At 33.7% G+C, this 19,777-nt stretch overlaps 1 protein-coding gene across 1 annotated transcript in view; it reads right to left on the reverse strand.

Annotated features, from left to right (window-relative positions):
- The window catches only part of LRRIQ1 (leucine rich repeats and IQ motif containing 1), a 178,283-nt gene that overhangs the window by 154,628 nt on the left and 3,878 nt on the right, over positions 1-19,777 (reverse strand). Inside the window, 8 exon segments of the mRNA XM_032644164.1 lie at positions 1,669-2,607; positions 2,609-3,304; positions 7,525-7,599; positions 11,376-11,599; positions 12,140-12,257; positions 13,675-13,766; positions 18,262-18,373; positions 19,544-19,688. Of these exon segments, the coding sequence (XP_032500055.1) occupies positions 1,669-2,607; positions 2,609-3,304; positions 7,525-7,599; positions 11,376-11,599; positions 12,140-12,257; positions 13,675-13,766; positions 18,262-18,373; positions 19,544-19,687 (2,400 nt within the window). The 5' untranslated portion in view covers position 19,688.

Consider the following 19,777-nt stretch of genomic DNA (forward strand, 5'->3'; position numbering starts at 1 on the left):
CAGAGAACCACAACGAAAGAGAAGAGCACTACTGGTTTCTTGAACTATTGAAACAAATACTGTAGGCAAGAAGCTGTCACTCATGCCTAGCCCAAATAGATATTCATGAAGAAAATTATTTTAAATAAAATAAAAGTGTTAGTATCTAATGTCATCCATTCAGAAAGCCTGCAGCAACATCTTACGTAAAGTAGGAAAAGAATGATTCCAGAGATAACATGGCTAAAGAAAAAAAATGTAGTAGAAGAGCTATTGAGAGATTTTATATGTAACTCTATAGGTCTGATAGATATGAAAAATACATTGCCTAGGAAAAAAAAATACACTTCAAAGTAGTTCTTATTCTTTATACTGCTCTTTCACATCCCAGAGATCTCTTTAAATCCTACTATCTTGTTATTCTCTCACAGAATACCCTGAAATCTTATATAGCAAATATCGAAATCTGCAGTAATGTATTTATGTGTATTTATTTGTTTAATGCCTTTTTGTCTACCATAGTCAGATCCATAAGGGCAAAGACTGGGGTTTGTTTCTGTCCCTTTAATCTAACAATAAATATGGATTGATCATATTAGACAGATGAATATTTGCTGAGTGAATGAATCAAATAATGCATATGTATTAATAAGAATGTTTCTTTTTCTAGGCATCTACCTATACCAAGAAACTAAATAAATTTTATAAATACATTTGAGTTTCAGGCCCCAGATAAACATATGTATTTTAATCTTAAATCCTTTCTAGAACTTCACTATTTGAAATATTCTTTCCTGTTTTTCTACACATTTTTTAGTTTCTGTCTTATTTTTGATTGAAACTCTGTTTCCATAAACATAGAAAATTAGTAGCATTTGGTGACGACTTTAAATTTCAGGCATAGATGTACCATGTTTATATAGCAAGTGACTAAATAACTCTGTTTCTATATAGAAATTCTAGAGTCTTCCATTGTTGTAAGCCCTTCTTTCACAGCACTTGTGAAATCCACTTCAAGGAAATCCACTTCCTCCCGAAAGGAGCCACTAGGTGGTGTTGTGGCCCAGGACTAAAGCAGACTAACTCCTGAGTATCAAGCTAGGAGTTTCCTATTCTAATTCAGCTCTACATTCCCAGATACTTCCATTCTTGGAAGCCTAGTAATGGCTATAGGGCCGTTGAACACAGGTTTCAAGACAAATCAAAGCTCTTCATAGTGCTTCACTGAAGGAGAAGATGACCTGAATACTTTTAATTGAGGAGATCTTTTAAGTGCAACCTCTCTCAAATAGGAGAAATATTTCATTAGCAACTTCACTGATTGAGAGACAAAAAAAAGCAGACTCCAAGAAACAGAGAACAAACTAGTGGTAACCAGTGGGGAGAGGGAAGGGGGGAGAAGCAATATAGGGGTAGGGGATTAAGAGGTACAAACTATTATGTATAAAGTAAGCTACAAGGATATGCTGTACAACACAGGGAATATAACCAATATTTTATAATAACTATAAATGGGGTATAACCTTTAAAAATTATGAATCACTACATTGTACACCTGTAAGCTATATATTGTACATCAACTATGCTTCAATTAAATAAATAAATAAAATACGCCTTCTATTAAGATTTTTAAAGTTACATTTTAGTGAACCAATCGCAATTCAGTATGAAAAAAGTATTATAAAATACCTGCTGTAAAGTATTCCAAGGGCCACACTGAAGAATTTCTAGTGTACTCAAAGGGGGCATCACGTTGACCGGGCATTTTACAAGTCTCTTTCTCCTAACAATTTTCTTCTGTTGATTTTGCTTGAAAATTTCAAACCAGGGTTTAAATGATTTTATCCAAGCAAGCCTCTTTTCCTCAATAGAAAATATAAGTGTTGGCTCTGGTACAGAGCAGGTCACTATATTTTCACATTCAGTTCTATTTTCATGACATTCTTCTGGAATTTCTTTAATCTGAGACTTCAGAGAGTCTACTTCTTTAAAAACCAAAGAGTTTTTTGCAGTATTGCCACCCAAGTCTTCACAAGGAGCATCTCTACCTAAAATATAATTTTGCTTGTTTATTTTGCCTTCTACATTTATCATAGCATCATTGGTGTTAAAAACCAAGTCACTATTCAGAGCACTGCCTTTTGGGTTCTCCTCAGTTTCTTTAGATTTTAAATCAATTTCTTTTTCTTGTAGTGTTATATTTTCCCCTATATCTGCAGGATTTTCTAATTTTAGTGGTAGTGGTTTTTGTTTTATTGAAATCACTGAAATTTTCTTCATATTATTGTCTTCATGTAATGTTCCATTTTGTTCTGATATCTCTTCTTTTTCTACTTGTTGTATCTTATTCTGTTGATTATCATCGATTATTTTCTGTGCTTCATTGTTTACCTCATTAATTTCTTGATTATGTCCTAATATTATTATTTGGGTTTCTTGTCTCATAATCTCATTTATGGAAGGTTTCATGACTTCTTTTTGTATTTGAGAGTTTAATTCTTGCAGCTGAAACTGTTCTTTCACATTTTCTTTTAGATCTAGGTTTTCCAATTCAGTTTTTTGGTCTATGTTTTCATAATTCCTTGCTTTTTTGACCGATTCTTCTGAACATTGTTTTGCTAGGTTTTCATTTTTTTTTTTCCATTTTAAATACTGGCAAAATTGCTTGGCTTGATATAGATTCTTTTAATTGCACTTGTATTGATTCTTTCAATACAAGGTGTCTATCTACATTTTCTCTCTTATTCGATTCTTCAACTGGCAAAGGGGGAGCACCTTTCCACTTTGACTTTTCATCCCCTAGTCTTCGGGCTACATCATCCTTATTCTTTGATCTATCTTCGACAGTTAAATATTTGGCATTATAATCTCCGTTTTTTAATGCTCTACTTATTATTAGCTGTTTTCTTGCAGCTTCTCTTAATCTCAATTTTTCCTTCTTTAGTTGTTGCTCTCTTTCTTGTCTCAGGATGTTCTTTTTTTCTTCATATTCTTTTTCTCTCCTTTTCCTTCCCTCTTGCTTCTGCTTTTTTATCTCTTCTTCTATTCTTTGTTTCTCCTCTAATCTTTTTCGTTTTTCTTCTTCCATTTGTCGTATTTTTGCTTCCTTTTCCTTCCACTCTTGAGCTTTCCTTTTCTTACTTTCTATTTGTTCCTTTATGATTGGGCCATATTTTTGGTAGGCCACAAATGCTTTATATTTAGCTTGAATTTTTACAGCTGCATTATGCTGCAGTTTTAACAAACGCATTTTTTCTTTTTCCTGTAGGTCTTTAAATTTTTTTCTTTCTTCTTCCATTTGTAAATGCAAGTTTCTAATAAATTCCTAAAATAAAGTAAGATAAATAGTAGTCAGCATAAATTAAATGTGAGATGTTACTAAAGTATCCAAAATATAGATTGAGAACAAATACTAAAACTGAAATCATAGTAAAGTCAATACAAAATTTACTTAGAGGAACTAAAGTAATTTATTTTAAAGGGTATATTAATTTTTTTAATATTTAGGGGCTTCTTATTAAGTTAGTAAATTGATACTGTAATATTATGGCTATACTAAGCCACCCAGACACAGATTGAGGAATTCCTTGAAGATAGAAAGCTTATGAAATCTGAATGATACAGAGAAAAAGAAAGAAAAGCCTCAAGCTAAAATCTGTGTAGGAGAAAAGGACTTCAGACTTTCCGAGATGGGAGTTCTGATAAAGGAACTAGCACAGGGACTGCAGAAGTGGGGAATTATTTTGTGACTTATAATACCAGGAAGGTGAGGTAGTACATACAAATAAGCCTAGTTACACATCTTAACCTTTCTCAACTATTAAGAAAGTTGATAAACACATTTTGCATTAAGTGAGATAATCTGGAGGTAGGTGAGAAAATATCATTGTCACTAATGTTCTAAAACAAAAGTAAACAGATCAACAAAATTTGGCAAATATTTGAGAAAAACTAACACAAAAGATGTGAGGCAATAAAAATGCTTCAATAAGAAGATGGAAGAACCAATTTCTGAGAAAAGAGCTATTTAAGTAAAAATTAAAATAAAGATATTTTTAAGAAAAAAATGTGTAAACAAGAATAACCTCATATAAAAATGAAATGCAAGTCCTCAAATAAAAATATATGACTCACTCAAATAAAAAAATCAATATAAAATTGCTGAACAGCTGATTGCCTAAACAAAAACTTCAAAATTAGGTGTCTCCCAAAACAACATATAAAACACAAAGCTATGAAATATATGTCAGAGATGTTCAGGTGTAAAGAGGATCAACACAGAGACCTCAACATATGACTAATAGGAGTTCCAAAATGAAAAACTGAGAAAAACCAAAGGAAAGAGAATCATAGAAAAATATGTTTTCTAAACCAAAAAAAACAAAAGGCTGTTAAGATACAGAGTTAACTTCACACACACACACACACACACACACACACACACACACACACACAATGATACACTCATATACTAGATACTAGCAATATTTCAGAACACTCCATGAAGGCAAGGATTATTTTCTGTTTTATTCACCGCTGTATCTTGAGTACTTACAGAAGTGCCTGGACACAGTAGAAAACCAGCAAATATGTGTGGATGAATGTAAAAAGCGAAAAATCCCAAAGCTTCAAAAGAATGTAATGAATGAGTATCAAATTTGCAATCATAGATGGCATGTGAAAAAATAAATAAATATGCAATAGAGTTATATCTTTAAATTGTTAAAACTAAATGGTAATAAACCTGCATTCTGTGTCTAAGAAAACTAATCATTCAGTTTTTTTTTTTTTTTTTTTTTTTTTTTTTTTTTTTTTTTTTTTTTTTTGTGGTAGGCGGGCCTCTCACTGCTGTGGCCTCTCCCATTGCGGAGCACAGGCTCCGGACGCGCAGGCTCAGCGGCCGTGGCTCACGGGCCCAGCCGCTCCGCGGCATGTGGGACCTTCCTGGACCGGGGCACGAACCCGCGTCCCCTGCATCGACAGGCGGACTCTCAACCACTGCGCCACCAGGGAAGCCCAATCATTCAGTTTTAAAAGCAAAATAAAAGCATTTTCAATTGTGCAAAGATTGAGAAAATTTGCTGTCCAAAAGTATATTTTTGACAAGTATTTAGCTATATACTGCAGGAAGGGAAAACTGAGTCCAGAAAGCAGAGGAAGACTGGATTCAAAGAACACTAATGATCAAAGAAACCCTTAACACTTAGCACTTAAATTTTTTATTCTGTCTTCTTCTTTCCATCATTTCACTTAAGGACTCAGCTGCCAGCTTACTGCTGCTCCTTTTTAGGTAACGTGTGTTTTTTTCTGGCTGCTTTTAAGATTTTTCCCTCTTGTCTTGAATTTCAATACTATTAAATCCCCAGGTGTGATTTTCTTTGTATTGATTCTATTTGGAGATCTTTAACCATCTTCAAATGTTCAGACTGATTTTTCTAAAACAATTTGAAACCATTTCAACTATTATCTCTTTACACATAGGTTCTGCCCCATTCTCTACACTCCTTCCAAGATTACTGTTATACACATTTTTTATATTTCATTATGCGTCACATATTTCTTGTATACTTTTCTGCTTTTCCCATTATTTTTTGCCCTCTCTGTGCTTAAATTTGGGTATTTTCTATTGACTTCCCTTCAGCTTCATTAATGTTCTCACCTGCTGTGTCAAATCTACTGTCAAACTTATCCACTGAAATTTTATTTTTATACACTGAACTATTCAACTCTAGAATATGTACTTGGTATTTCATTAAAGATTCTAATTTTCTTTTCATATCACCTGTTTAATTATTTTGCTACTGCATGATAGTTATAGGTTTTTTTTTTAACATCTTTATTGGAGTATAATTGCTTTACAATGGTGTGTTAGTTTCTACTTTATAACAAAGTGAATCAATTATACATATATCCCCATATCTCTTCTCTCTTGCATCTCCCTCTCTCCCACCCTCCCTATCCCACCCCTTAGGTGGTCACAAAGCACCAAGCTGATCTCCCTGTGCTATGTGGCTGCTTCCCACTACCTATCAGTTTTACATTTGGTAGTGTGTATATATATATATATATATATATATATATATATATATATATGTCCATGCCACTCTCTCACTTTGTCCCAGCTTACCCTTCCCCCTCCCCATGTCCTCAAGCCCATTCTCTAGTAGGTCTGCGCCTTTATTCCCATCTTGCCCCTAGGTTCTTCATGACCATTTTTTTTTTTTTAGATTCCATATATACGTGTTAGCATACGGTATTTGTTTTTCTCTTTCTGACTTACTTCACTCTGTGACAGACTCTAGGTCCATCCGCCTCACTACAAATAACTCAATTTCGTTTCCTTTTATGGCTGAGTAATATTCCATTGTATATATGTGCCACGTTTTCTCTATCCATTCATCTGTTGATGGACATTTAGGTTGCTTCCATGTCCTGGCTATTGTAAATAGAGCTGCAGTGAACATTGTGGTACATGACTATTTTTGAATTATGGTTTTCTCAGGGTATATGCTCAGTAGTGGGATTGCTGGGTCGTATGGTAGTTCCATTTTCAGTTTTTTAAGGAACCTCCATACTGTTCTCCATAGTGGCTGTATCAATTTACATTCCCACCAACAGGGCAAGAGGTACTTGAATGGCTCTCCTAACTCCAACATTTGTATTACCTGAAAGTGAGCCACTACTGTCTTTCTTTTTCTTACCATTCATAATGAACCATGTGTCTTCACATGTCTAACCAACTTTTTTTTTTTTTTTTTTTGCGGTATGCGGGCCTCTCACTGTTGTGGCCTCTCCTGTTGCGGAGCACAGGCTCTGGATACGCAGGCTCAGCGGCCATGGCTCACGGGCCCAGCCGGTCCGTGGCATGTGGGATCTTCCCGGGCTGTGGCACGAACTTGGGTCCCCTGCATCAGCAGTCAGACTCTCAACCACTGCGCCACCAGGGAAGCCCTAACCAACTTTTTAAAATTTAGAGATGGCCAGTATAAACATATTTTTTCAGGAATGTGTTTGTATAAATTTTAAAAGACTTGGAAAAAATACAATGATAGTTAATATTTTTAACTACATTACAGGATTATGGGAAATTTTATCTACTTTTTACTTGTAATTATTTAAAATAATTTTATATAAAAACTGTGGAGTAAATTAAAGTTAAAACAATAAACATGTCATCAGGATCATCTTAAATTTAAAGGGGTTATTTAACACATTCAATTAGTTGTGCTAAAGAAATGCAGTAACCTCTTATAACAATCCTCAATCATAATGAAATATTCGTAATAGTATGTTTTCTTAAAACTTAAAAGAAATTTTACAATTACAAGAGTATACAGACATGTTCACTCATTGAACCAGTTTATTTTCCTTTTCAAGACATTCTATTTCAAGGAGAGCTTCTATAACTAAGGTATTTTTAAAACTTCAGTAAATTAAATCCTATACCAACTAGGCAATATTATTTTAAAATGCCCATTCCAAGCATAGTAATTTACTTCAAATGGAGAATGATTATTGCGCTGCTTAAAAACAACAAACACATACCTCATGCTGTTTAAATTTCTCCTTCCATTTTTTCTCCTCTTTATGAAGTTCATCATTCATCTTGTCCTGTTCTTGCTGAGCATATGATAATATTGAAATATTATATTCAACTATCAAACAATATTATGTTTATTATGTATGATTCTTACGACATATATTTGTAAACAATGGTTAAAGATAACAACTCACCCAATGGTCCTCAGTTATTAGTACTGGGATAACAACTTTAATTCCAAACTGAAATATAATAAAATGATACTTAGGGTTCCCATTAGCATATAAAGATATTTACAATCTGGGTAAGTTGTTTTATTTATTTGAGTTTATTTATATGTTTATTCATATAATAAAATGCATTGGCTAGAAATACTCCTGGACAATGCAAAAATTACAGATGATAATGTGTGTTAAGATGGGTTTTGCATTACAATTTTTTTCTCTCCACACCATTTCATTTAATTCACATAGTAAATCATTTCAGAGGGTAATTGTTTTCTTTCATTAACTCTTTATTAGCATCTATTTTGTAAAGGCTCTGCAGAATAAAAAAAAAATCAGTAAAATATAATCCCCTCCCTCAAAAACTTTACCTTTAATAATATGAGAATGCAATCATACATTCACACGTTGCCCCAAATTTAGCAAAATAAGTTTATCACAAAATAAGAACTATAAGGATTATGGTAGGAATTGGTGCTATAATTAGAAGATCATGAAAGGTTTCATACAGAAGATTGTTTTTGAAATTATTAGGCTTTTAAGAGATTAAATAAACATTTTAGGCATTTATTAAATGTTTTTGAGCTAGGAAAATGATTACAGCTCTGTTTTAGAAAAATTATAAGGTTACATTTGATAGAATTAGAGAAAGTAAGTCAAGGAGAGACACTAAGGAGATCAGTGAGGTAGCTATTAGAGAAGTCCATGTGAGAATCAATGAGGGCCTTCTGCAGATAGGGTGGGAGGAGTCAGAAGAGACACAAACACGATGTAAATATGAAATGGTCATAAACTGCCAACTGCCTGGATAAAAGGAAGTGAGAAAAGTTCTTTGGACATTATCTTATAGGAATTGTGGGAATTTTTGATGGCATTTAAGCAGGGAAATAACTTTTTTTAGAAAAGAATTATCCTACCAACTGCACTATGGTACATGAGTTTACAGAATACAAGACCAAAAGTAGGAAGATCAATTAGAGAGTATAGTAAATATTCCAAGCTAGACATTAGGACATCCTGAAATATGGGGTAGCAGTAGACATATGGATGAGACAGTGAATAATATAACTATTAGAAGGAAGAGGATAGTAAAAGAGAGAGAAGAGTTAAAAATGGTCCATATCTTTCTAGCTTCGACTATGATGATAGTGTAACTCATCAAAATAATGAACACCAGAGGAGGAGCACGATTCAGAAAGAAAGACAGTGCATTCAACTTTAGATACATTAAGTTCTGAGTGTAGGAGAGTTATGTAGTTCGACTTTTTTTGTTTTAACTATAGATTTGGTTCTGAACAGCCATAACTGTGTTTGAGATTATCAAGAGAGAAAATACATGGAGTAAGAAAAGAAAGAACAAAGGATGGAATCCTTGGTAGGACCACATTCAAGGAGAAAGAGAAAAAGAAGCCTAAAATAGATATCAAGGAAGAACGGCCAAACATGTAAGAAGACAGTCAAGGCAGTATGGTCCCACAGAAGTCAAGAGAAAAAGAAATGGTCAGCAATCAAATTTTTATTGGCATGAAATGCTAAAGAGGCAAAAATAAATACTGAAATAGAACCTGTGAGTATGCTTCTAGAAGCCATTGGTTATTTTTGTCCAAGCCAATTTAGAAAACATTGATTATTTTTGTCAAAAGCAGTTTCATTCACTGGAGCGGTGGTGGAAGATCCCTAGCAGATTTAGGATTGAATGAGAGATGAGGAAATGGATTGAGCACAAATAACTACTCCTTAAGAAGCCTGCCTATGATAAGTAGACCTAAGGAGCAGCTGACGTGAGACATATAAAGGAAAATGATCTCATGATTTTTCTTTTGTTTTGTTTCTAGGACAGGAGAAAATTTAACATGCCTATAAGCAATAAGAAAGGAGGAAGCTGTAGGGGTGTTTCAACATAATGGAAAACTGGGGTAAACTGGAAAATGATAGAATATAGAGCAAAGGAGGAAAAGCTAGCCTTTGGTAGAAGAAACCTCTCTTACTGAGATAAGAGCAAAGGCAAAAAAAAAAAAAAAGGCAAAAAGGCGACCACAGAGATTGATGCTAACTAGATGCAGGATGAGAAAGACAAAGAAGTTTGTAATAGATGCAAAAATGTTATGTGATAATTTGCTAATAACGAGGAGGGAGGAGTTGGGTAGAACTCTTAAGGAAAGAGATTTATGATAGCTGTTTTGGAAAATGGAAGAGGAAGCTAACAAAGGACACAGAATAGAATTACTAAATAAGTAAATTATTTAGGATCCATCATTATAAAATTACGGAATGGTCTCATTGGAAAACTTTTAAGCCCCAAGGTAAAACAAAGCACACATTCAGAAACTCATTAAACCTACTAATGTAATATATATTTTTTAAATCATAATTTTATGATAAAGCACAAATTACTTTCAAAAAACAAGTTACAATTCTTCAAGGGTAGGGCCCTGTGTTAAATCTCTTTTGTATCATGTAAGCACATAGCTGAAAGCTTTGCCCTTAAAGTAGTCAGTAAATTTTTGTTACAAAACAAATAAAAATGGCAACTTAGCTGAACAGAATTTTAAAATCAGATGTTTTTTAGAAAATATTTGAAAATATCACTAACAACCAATAGCAATAATACGTTTTACCACAAGCCAGCAAACACTTCTCTAAGAATCTACATTATATTCACTCCTACTCTGGAATTGGAAAAAAAAAAAAAAAAGCTTCTGACTTTTGGAAATGACTAATCTGGTCTGTGGAAAGGAAAATATAACTAAAAGAAAGCTAAACATTCATAGCTTACTATTAGAAAAAGCCATGGCCAAGCTGGTTCGACAATATTATCACTTTTTAATTTATTTATTTTCTATATAATCAGGAAATGCGGTGTACTCAACATTGGAGGCTTGAATACCCTGAACTGTCTATGTGACTACATGCTAAGGTTCTCTATATGGAACACTCAAACTAGTAAGTCGTGAGTAATATATAAGGCAACTTTAGTAATGTAAAACAAGAGATGTAAGTCCTGTCTGTTATCCATACATTCTAAACGGGCTAATGGCCCACATGTAGGTCCTAGAAATCCACCAGTTTCTCAATATGCCACTACCATGACCTGAGGATGAGGACCACCTGAGGTACAGCTGGGCGGAAACAGAAATGAAAAAAACACAAAATTCCTTCACACCAAAAAATTTCTAGTCCCAGGAATTAGCTCATTTATGGGAATGAGGCACATACCATCACCTACATGGCTAAACCACTTCAACCAAATATGTTTTACAAAATTGCTAGATATCAGACCACATAGCAAGGACGTTACATGATTGAGAAAATTCTATTGCCTTTTTCTATGATTAGAAGGGTGTAAAAAAGTAACAACTTATGTAGTAAATGTCAGCTTTTTTAGGACAATCTTTGAAACTATGAAGTTTCAAAGCAGTACCTGAAATTCTAATGAATTTCATGAAAACTAGGCAAGGAGTCCATATTAATACTGTTAATCCACAGTCAACTGCTTTGATTATTAGGACTAATTAAAACCCATAGAATGGAGCTCAATTCGCACCATAAACCAAAACATCAATACTGTTCAGAAGTAGATACTGATTTTTTTAAATGTATGAAAGACAAAAATTAAAATTAAAAAACCTTACCTTCTGAATATTCTCCAATTTCTTCTTTTCAACTTCAAACTGTTTCATCCAGTAATGTCTTTTTTCTTCTTCTTCTTGAAACTGCTTTTCTTCTCTATCCCTCTGAGCTTTGAGAGTTTGCTTCTTTTGGTCTTCTAGTTCTTTCTGTTTGTCTTGCCAAGCCTCAAAGGACTGCCTACATCTTTCTTCCACTTCACAGTATCCGAAATTTATATCAGCATCATCTGTATTCATGAGGAGAAAAAATTTTAAATCAAAACAGTCAAATCTGATCCAGTGTAAAGTTTAAAAGTAATTTCAAAATAAATAAATAATGTCAATATATTACCAAAGTAAAAGTAGGCAAAATACATGTAAGTTCCATTGCATCAATAAAGAAGTCACATAACTTGCCTTAAACTATTCCATAAGACTTCTATAAAAACATAATGTGTGTGTGTGTGTGTGTGTGTGCATGTGTGTAGTTAAGCGATACATAAGGAACACAGTTAAGAGACACTTAAAAAATTCAGGTCTGCATATATCTATTGCAGTCAGCTATATATGTGGAAAAGTTTTAACTCTACTTACATGAAGTTAAATTAGGAGTCATAAAAAAAACTATGAGAACATGTAATTAAATAAGCATAGCAAGTATACAATATTTTTCAAATATTGTGACTATATTCTTCTAAATGTCAAAAGAAAACTGTCTACTTTTTTTCAGATAATTAAGGTCAATCACATAAAAATTATCATAAATATCACCAAGCAATTTAGTCCACCTGGCAAAACATGTTCATCCACAGGCAAATCACAAGGATCAGGCTCTGGAACAGAATCAGGGCTGCCACAATGAGTTTTACTTCTCAGAAATTCTTCTTTTTCTATTTCAGATAACATCTAAGAGGTTAAAAAAGTACCAGTGATTAAAGAAAAACAAAATAGAGAGTAAAGCTATTATTTTAATAATGCATTAAGTATTTACATACACATATATAGAACTTTATTTACTTCAAATCACTCTCAAATACAATTCTATATAGCATATTGATAATTATTCTCTTTATGGTGAAGAAAAATGTTTTTTCCATGCAAGCACACTCTGTTTTACCCTCCTAATGTTTTTCAGAATTCTAATTACTTTCTAATCTTTACTCACAATATTCAATTAAACTGCTTAATAATCATGTCAAAATGTTTCTACTAATATGTGTTTTCCTCCTAATACCTTTCTATATTTCTTATCTGCAGCAATAGCTCACATATACAAATTGCTAATATATTCAGTATGTTTTAAAAATAGAACTATTCTCTAATTTGCCCTGACTTACACACAAGTTATAATTTTGATTAATACTTTTCCATAATTATACTTCTATATATTCTAGCTTGAAAGGTACAGGATATCTATTCCACTGAAGTAGCAATATGATAATTCAAAATTAATATATTTCAGGTTTGAGGGTTACCAAAAAAGAGAGTAAGAAACATACATACAAGTAATTTTCACATTATGCTAAATACACAGAGAGCAAGAATAGAGTAAGGTAAAATTACAGTTGGGTAAAATGAGAAGTAAAAATGATTTCAAGATGCTGAACCTGTGGAAGAGGTTTTCTCTTAAATACATTTCCGGGAGTTTCACCCAAAAATGCTAGGCTCTCCTTTACTCTTACTTTTTTACGGATGTTTCTGTTTTACCATTTTTTTTAAAAAAACTAACATAAGATATTCTACGTTTAAAGTTTCTACAGGGTATTTAAAGTCTCCACTGGATCACAGTACATTCCTAAGCAAAGTAATAATACTAGAGTATATTTCATTGTTTTCCTTGGAGCTTTTAGGGAAAAAATACTATTCAATATAGTTCTGCTCTCCTATCTACATTAAATTCCCAAGTATTTATGGTTCAAATCACTATTTCTAATATTTTTAATTGTTTTATATTATATGCCAGAGGAGGAAACAAATCCAAAAATTATTAGCTTAAAATAATTAAATTTTTAAGCCAGTGAACTTTATTTATTTATTTATTTTTTGGCGGTACGCTGGCCTCTCACCACTGTGGCCTCTCCCGTTGCGGAGCACAGGCTCCGAACTCGCAGACTCAGCGGCCATGGCCCACGGGCCCAGCCTCTCCGCGGCATGTGGGATCTTCCCGGACCGGGCACGAACCCGCGTCCCCTGCACCGGCAGGCAGACTCTCAACCACTGCGCCACCAGGGAAGCCCAAGCCAGTGAACTTTAAATGGTACGTGAGAGGTAAAGGTAAATTTCTAACTGCAATATTGAGTACTTTCAGTCAAACAACATATACCTTCATTAATTGTTCTGGATTTTCTTTACATTCAGTTCGTAATTCTATCCTTAAATGCATATGATTATTAGAAACTGCTCCATAATCATAGCCTATAAAGAGAAAGAAATATTATAACTTTAAATATTAGAGCAAGACACAACATGTTAAAATCCCAAACTATTTCATCATCCTTTAATCTCAAATTCTACCACAGCATATTCTTGATCAGTAACTCAAAACAACAGGAAATACTGAAGAACAAAGAACATAGGAAATCTGTAATCTTTATTCAAAAATAAAAATAACAGATTTTTAGATCTCTTTATCACCTTTCATATTCTAGACTGAAGTTCATTTTCCATGTACACAGAATAATGCTGTGTTTAATATCACAATGACACCTTGATTAGAAACCAACAAAAGTTCAATTCTACCTGCCACAAACTAGCAGTATAATCTTTCAGAACAAGATACTGAAAATGCTTTAATAAAAGTCTTACTTTAAAAGATTACAATTATTAACGTGTAAATGAAGTAAACTTTCATTCCCAATTTTTTGAGTTTTTGTTGAATTTTATTGTGTTTTTATCATCTGTGCAGATGTAGTTATGCTTCTTTTCCTTATTCAATTAACATGTTTTATCATGGTAATGTTCCCTAGTAGTAAACTATTTTTTACAGATGACCATTCTGCTAATTAACTGACTATTCACACCTATTTTGTCTATTATTATAGATTTTCTTTTTCAACACCAATTCACAACCTCTCTGGCATGTTTTCTTATGTGAGAGCTGAAAAGCAAAAATAACATTCTCCAGATGCCTTTGAAGCTAGGTTTCTGAGGGTGATTTAGGTTCTGCCAATTGATACATTTGTGTAAGTCTTTCTTTTCTTTTCTTTTCTTAAAATTAATTAATTAATTAATTTAATTTTGGCTGCATTGGGTCTTCGTTGCTGCGTGCAGGCTTTCTCTAGTTGCGGCGAGCGGGGGCTACTCTTCATTGCGGTGCACAGGCTTCTCACTGCAGTGGCTTCTCTTGCTGCGGAGCACAGGCTCTAGGCATGCAGGCTTCAGTAGTTGTGGCTCGCGGGCTCAGTAGTTGTGGCTCACGGGCTCAGTAGTTGTGGCACATGAGCTCAGTAGTTGTGGCTTGCGGGCTCTAGAGTGCAGGCTCAGTAGTTGTGGCACACAGGCTTAGTTGCTCCACGGCATGTGGGATTTTCCCGGACCAGGGCTCGAACCCATGTCCCCTGCATTGGCAGGCAGATTCTTAACCACTGTGCCACCAGGGAAGCCCAGTCTTTATTTTCATAAAAATATTATGTGTGAAGAAAGGCAGAGAGAGATTTTCATTTTTCTGGCTCAGACTATGATAGAGGGTGCTTTGGGTTGGAGATAGCAGGGTATAGTAGAGGATTAATGTCTCTGAATTTCTTTATTATATCAGCAGCTCCTGCTGCAGCCCAGTTCTACAATGTACTTGCATGTATATTTTCTACACTTTGGATGTTCAGCTTAGAATCTGTTTCTTCAGTTCTATTAACAATTCTGTTATTTATTGTAATAGCTAGTCTCCAAAGATGTCACTCCCACACTTCCTGGTATGATACCCTGTGTAGCCCCCTCCCGCAAAGAATCTGTGCTGACCCTATGTAACCACCAGGATGTAGTAGAAGTGATGTTGCATGACTTCTGAGAATAAGTCATATGAATCTTTACAGGGTTCCATCTTAGTCTCTTGATATTTTGCTCACAGGATGCTATTTCTCAGAATCCAGGTGCCATGCAAGCCATAGGGAGAGACCACATAGGTGCCTCCAGCTGACAGCTCCAACTGAACTCCCAGCCAACAATTAGCATCACTGCCAGTCATTTCAGTGAGCCATCTTAGAATTCCAATCCAGTAAAGACTTCAGATGACTGTGGCCCTAATCAACATCTGACTGTAAATGCATAAGAAATGCAAGCAAGAACTGATTAGCTAAAGCCCAGTCAACCCACAGAACTATATAAAAGATAACAGCATACTGTTATTTTAAGCCACTAAGTTTGTTTTACACAAATACTCCCCAAAACCTTACTCCTTAAAGTAGCTAAAACAGCTTTTGTCTACAAATGAGAGCCCTAATCAGTACATCCATATTCATAAATAAAATTAGCCTCAGTTTCTCTTATGTATATGTATGTGAAGCTTGCACAGTTTTGTATATAACATGTGCAGTTTGGGGCTTCCCTGATGGTGCAGTGGTTGAGAGTCCGCCTGCCGATTCAGGGGAAACGGGTTCGTGCCCCGGTCCGGGAAGATCCCACATGCCGCGGAGTGGCTAGGCCCATGAGCCATCGCCGCTAAGCCTGCGTGTCCGGAGCCTGTGCTCCACAACGGGAGAGGCCACAACAGTGAGAGGCCCGCATACCGCAAAAAAAATAAAATAAAATAAAAAATAAAATGTGCAGTTTTTTACAAATGAAATATTATATAACATGCAGATTTTTTTGCTCCTTGATGGATTGGAATAATTCAATTGCAAAATTATCCCTAGTTCCTAATGACACTTGAGAAGAAATCTCTTTCCACCTTCAGCCAAATTATTGATTTAATCATGTCTTCTCCTTTATCAAGCAATTTTGATAATATGAATTTTCTTAGAAAATTATTCTATTCATTGAGACTATCAAACTTATTTGATTAGAGCTATATACATGGGACCTTATAATTTTCTAAACCACTGTTATAACTGTAGTTATATAATCTTTCATGTAACTAATTTTTTATAATTATATTTCCTTTGCTTTTTTTCATAATTAGGCTCTATACTTGCCAATATATTTAAAATACATTTTCATTGTATAAACTTTAGTAAATATAAATAGGAAAACCATTAAAATCCCCCATAACTTGACTATAGATAAGCACTGCTAAAACCTGAAGGGTCTACATAAGTCTTTATACATCCTTTCACACAGGTACTCAGAACAAAAACCTTGGAGCCAAATTTCCTCTCTTCCTTTCATACAAATCCATCAATAAATACTTTTGTTTCTTTCTACCTTAAGAATGTTTTCTAGAATGCGACTGTTTTTCATCATTTCTACTCAAATCACTCTCATCTCTAACCACACTACCGTGACAGTCTTGTAGTGGACTCTTGCTACCTCAAGCCATCTCCTCTGCAGTTTCCAGAACGATTGTCTCAAAATATGTCAGATTCTGTCACTCCTTACTCAAAAACCTTCATATACTCAGAACAGAATCCAAAGTCCACACCTTGGATTGATAAGAGCCCTGTATGATCTGACCCCTTATTTTCTTGGATATAACCACAAAGGCTTACTATTCTTTGAACATATCATGCCCACTCAGTGTGCCTTGGCCTTTACGATTCCCTCTTTCTGGAACACCAGCCCTCTAGACATCCACGTGACTCACTTCTCCTTCATTGAGATATCCCATGTGGCTTACTGTCTCATTTCAGTCACTACTTAAATATCACCTCCTCAGAGAGGCCTTCTTTGACCTACCCTATCTAAGATAGCAATCTTCAATCTCTATCCCCTTCTCTTTTTCTTTCTTTTTTTTTGGTTGCACTGGGTCTTAGTTGCGGCAGGCGGGCTCCTTAGTTGTGGCATGTGAATTCTTAGTTATGGCATGCATGTGGGATCTAGTTCCCTGACAAATGATCGAACCCAGGCCCCCTGCATTGGGAGCACAGAGTCTTAACCACTGCACCAGCAGTGAAGTCCCTATCCCCTTATCATAAAATCCTTCCTTCATAGAAGTTATCATTATTGAAATATTACATATGTATTTATTTGTTTATTGTCTGTCTCCCCACACCAGAACATTAGAATAAGAGAGGACCTTTGCCTATTTTGTTCCCTGCTGCATTCTCAGTGGCTAGAACATATCCTTTCACAGAGTAATATTTTTCGTACAAATATCTATGAATACCCACATTATAGTTTATACTAATATTTTTATAAATGACATCAAATTTCATAATAATTTTAATAGTATATCATGAAACTCTTTATGTTATTAAATATTGTCTAAGCCGTATTTTTTTAATGAGTGTATTGTTAGACACACCAATGTCCTGTTGAACATTTCGGTTGTTACCATTTTTCATTATAAACTAAGCCAGGATTAATTCTAGTTAAACCTTTGTTCATTCTATTATTCTTAGAATAAATTTGCAAGAAGTAAATTTGCTCAGTTGAAGCAAATAAAGATTGTGAGGCTTTGATATAAATTATATTTTTCTCCAAATATATGTATGAACTGATACTTCTAAAATAGTCCCACAATTAGTTTTCTTTTCTTTAACATAAAGTAATAGAATGTCTGGTTTTAATTAGAACTGGTAAAACAAATTGTTAGTGGCTAGTACTTACTGGAGACGTAAGGAAGGTAGTAAGTAAAACAAATGAATGAACTAAATTGAACAGACCAATATACTACGGATATTTTATTAGAGATAAATGCACATACCTGTATATGACAAGAGACAAGAACTTCAAGCAGTTTAATTTTCTAAATTATAAATTATTCATTATTCATACTTACAGAAAACTTATCTGCCAAGCAGATGAAAACTGTACTTACTTAAAACATCAGTATCTTCCATGTCCTGAAGAATGAGCTCTTCAACAGTTTTACTTTTATTCTTTATGACGTTAATACAGTGAAGAACTGAGTCAGGTAATTCATCTAAATCCTAAAAATGTAAATAATAAAAGAAACTGTAAAATTCTTTACTAAAACTATGTATCAAAATCTGTTTTGATATGCCAAAAATTTGAGTAAAATGTGTAAATGAGGTAAAAGGGCTCCGTATAAAGAGCATAATCCAAACAAATATATTTGGTTAAAATTTGCTTTTAATTTTCAGGTGGTTATAAATTGCATCCATGATTCTGTTGGATCTCATATTCAAATGAATAATTTCAGAACTTTTGTCACAGTTAAATTAGCTGTGAATAAAAAGATACAATAATATAAAAATATTATTTTCTCCAAAAGTATTATGTAGGTTATTGCAATCCTAATTAAAAATCAAATTGTAATTATTTTTTGAAACTTGACAAATGAGTTTTTTGAAAAAAGCTTAGTTGAAAAGATTTTGAAATAGCAGAACTACTAAAGGAATTTGACCCATTTTATATTTAAAAATATAAAACCACTATAGGGCAAAAATTAACACAATAATGGAAAAGAATAAATAGCCTTGGATAGATCATATGTATAACAACTAAATATACATAACAGATATGACAAATCAATTGAGAAGAGGTGGATTATTCCATAAGTGACCCTGGGAATATTTGTTAAATATATGCAGGAAAATTTTAATTAGATCTACTTTTTATAACATAGCTGAAAATAAGTTTCCATTGGATTAAGGATTTTTATATAAAAGAATGAATCCATGAATAACTTTTCTAGGCATATAAACATTGGAGAAAATACACAAATGAAAAGAAAATAAATGTTTGGTTTCCAAAAAAGTAACTATTCTTTGGTCTAAAGATTTCACATACATTTTGCTTTTTATGCATATCTAATCACATTAGAATGCTCATGATTAAGTAAAAAAAGCAGGATACAAACATACACATGTGTGCAGATATATGTATATATACATACACATACTTATACGTATAGTACAATCCCAATTTTGTGAAAAATGCACACATATACATGTGAAGTTATAGGTAATTTCTACCTTCAATATACCTTTTATATTTAAATATCTACTAATATATATTGCTTAAAGGTGACCCTAAGGAAAAAATGAGATAAGTATACAAAACACACTGAGAAAAGTAATATTTCTCCTAAAAGGCTTATCCAGTTAAAAGGCTCAAAAATACAACACAACACTTACTGTATCACTATTATCACTCTGGGTTTCTGATTTTGAATCACTATCAAAATCATCTTTTTCCAAGGAAGAAATGCTGATTTTATCCAATTCAGCTTCTATTTCTTCTTTGAGCTTTATATCATCATCATCATTGTCTTCCATCATCCTTCATAATAAAACACAAAACCATTTAAAGAAAATTGAAGAAGCTAAATGCTGGTAAAAACTATAGGTTCTTTAATGTGCCATACCAAT

Source organism: Phocoena sinus, chromosome 10 (assembly GCF_008692025.1).
Source record: "Phocoena sinus isolate mPhoSin1 chromosome 10, mPhoSin1.pri, whole genome shotgun sequence".
Classification (NCBI taxonomy): Eukaryota; Metazoa; Chordata; class Mammalia; order Artiodactyla; family Phocoenidae; genus Phocoena; species Phocoena sinus.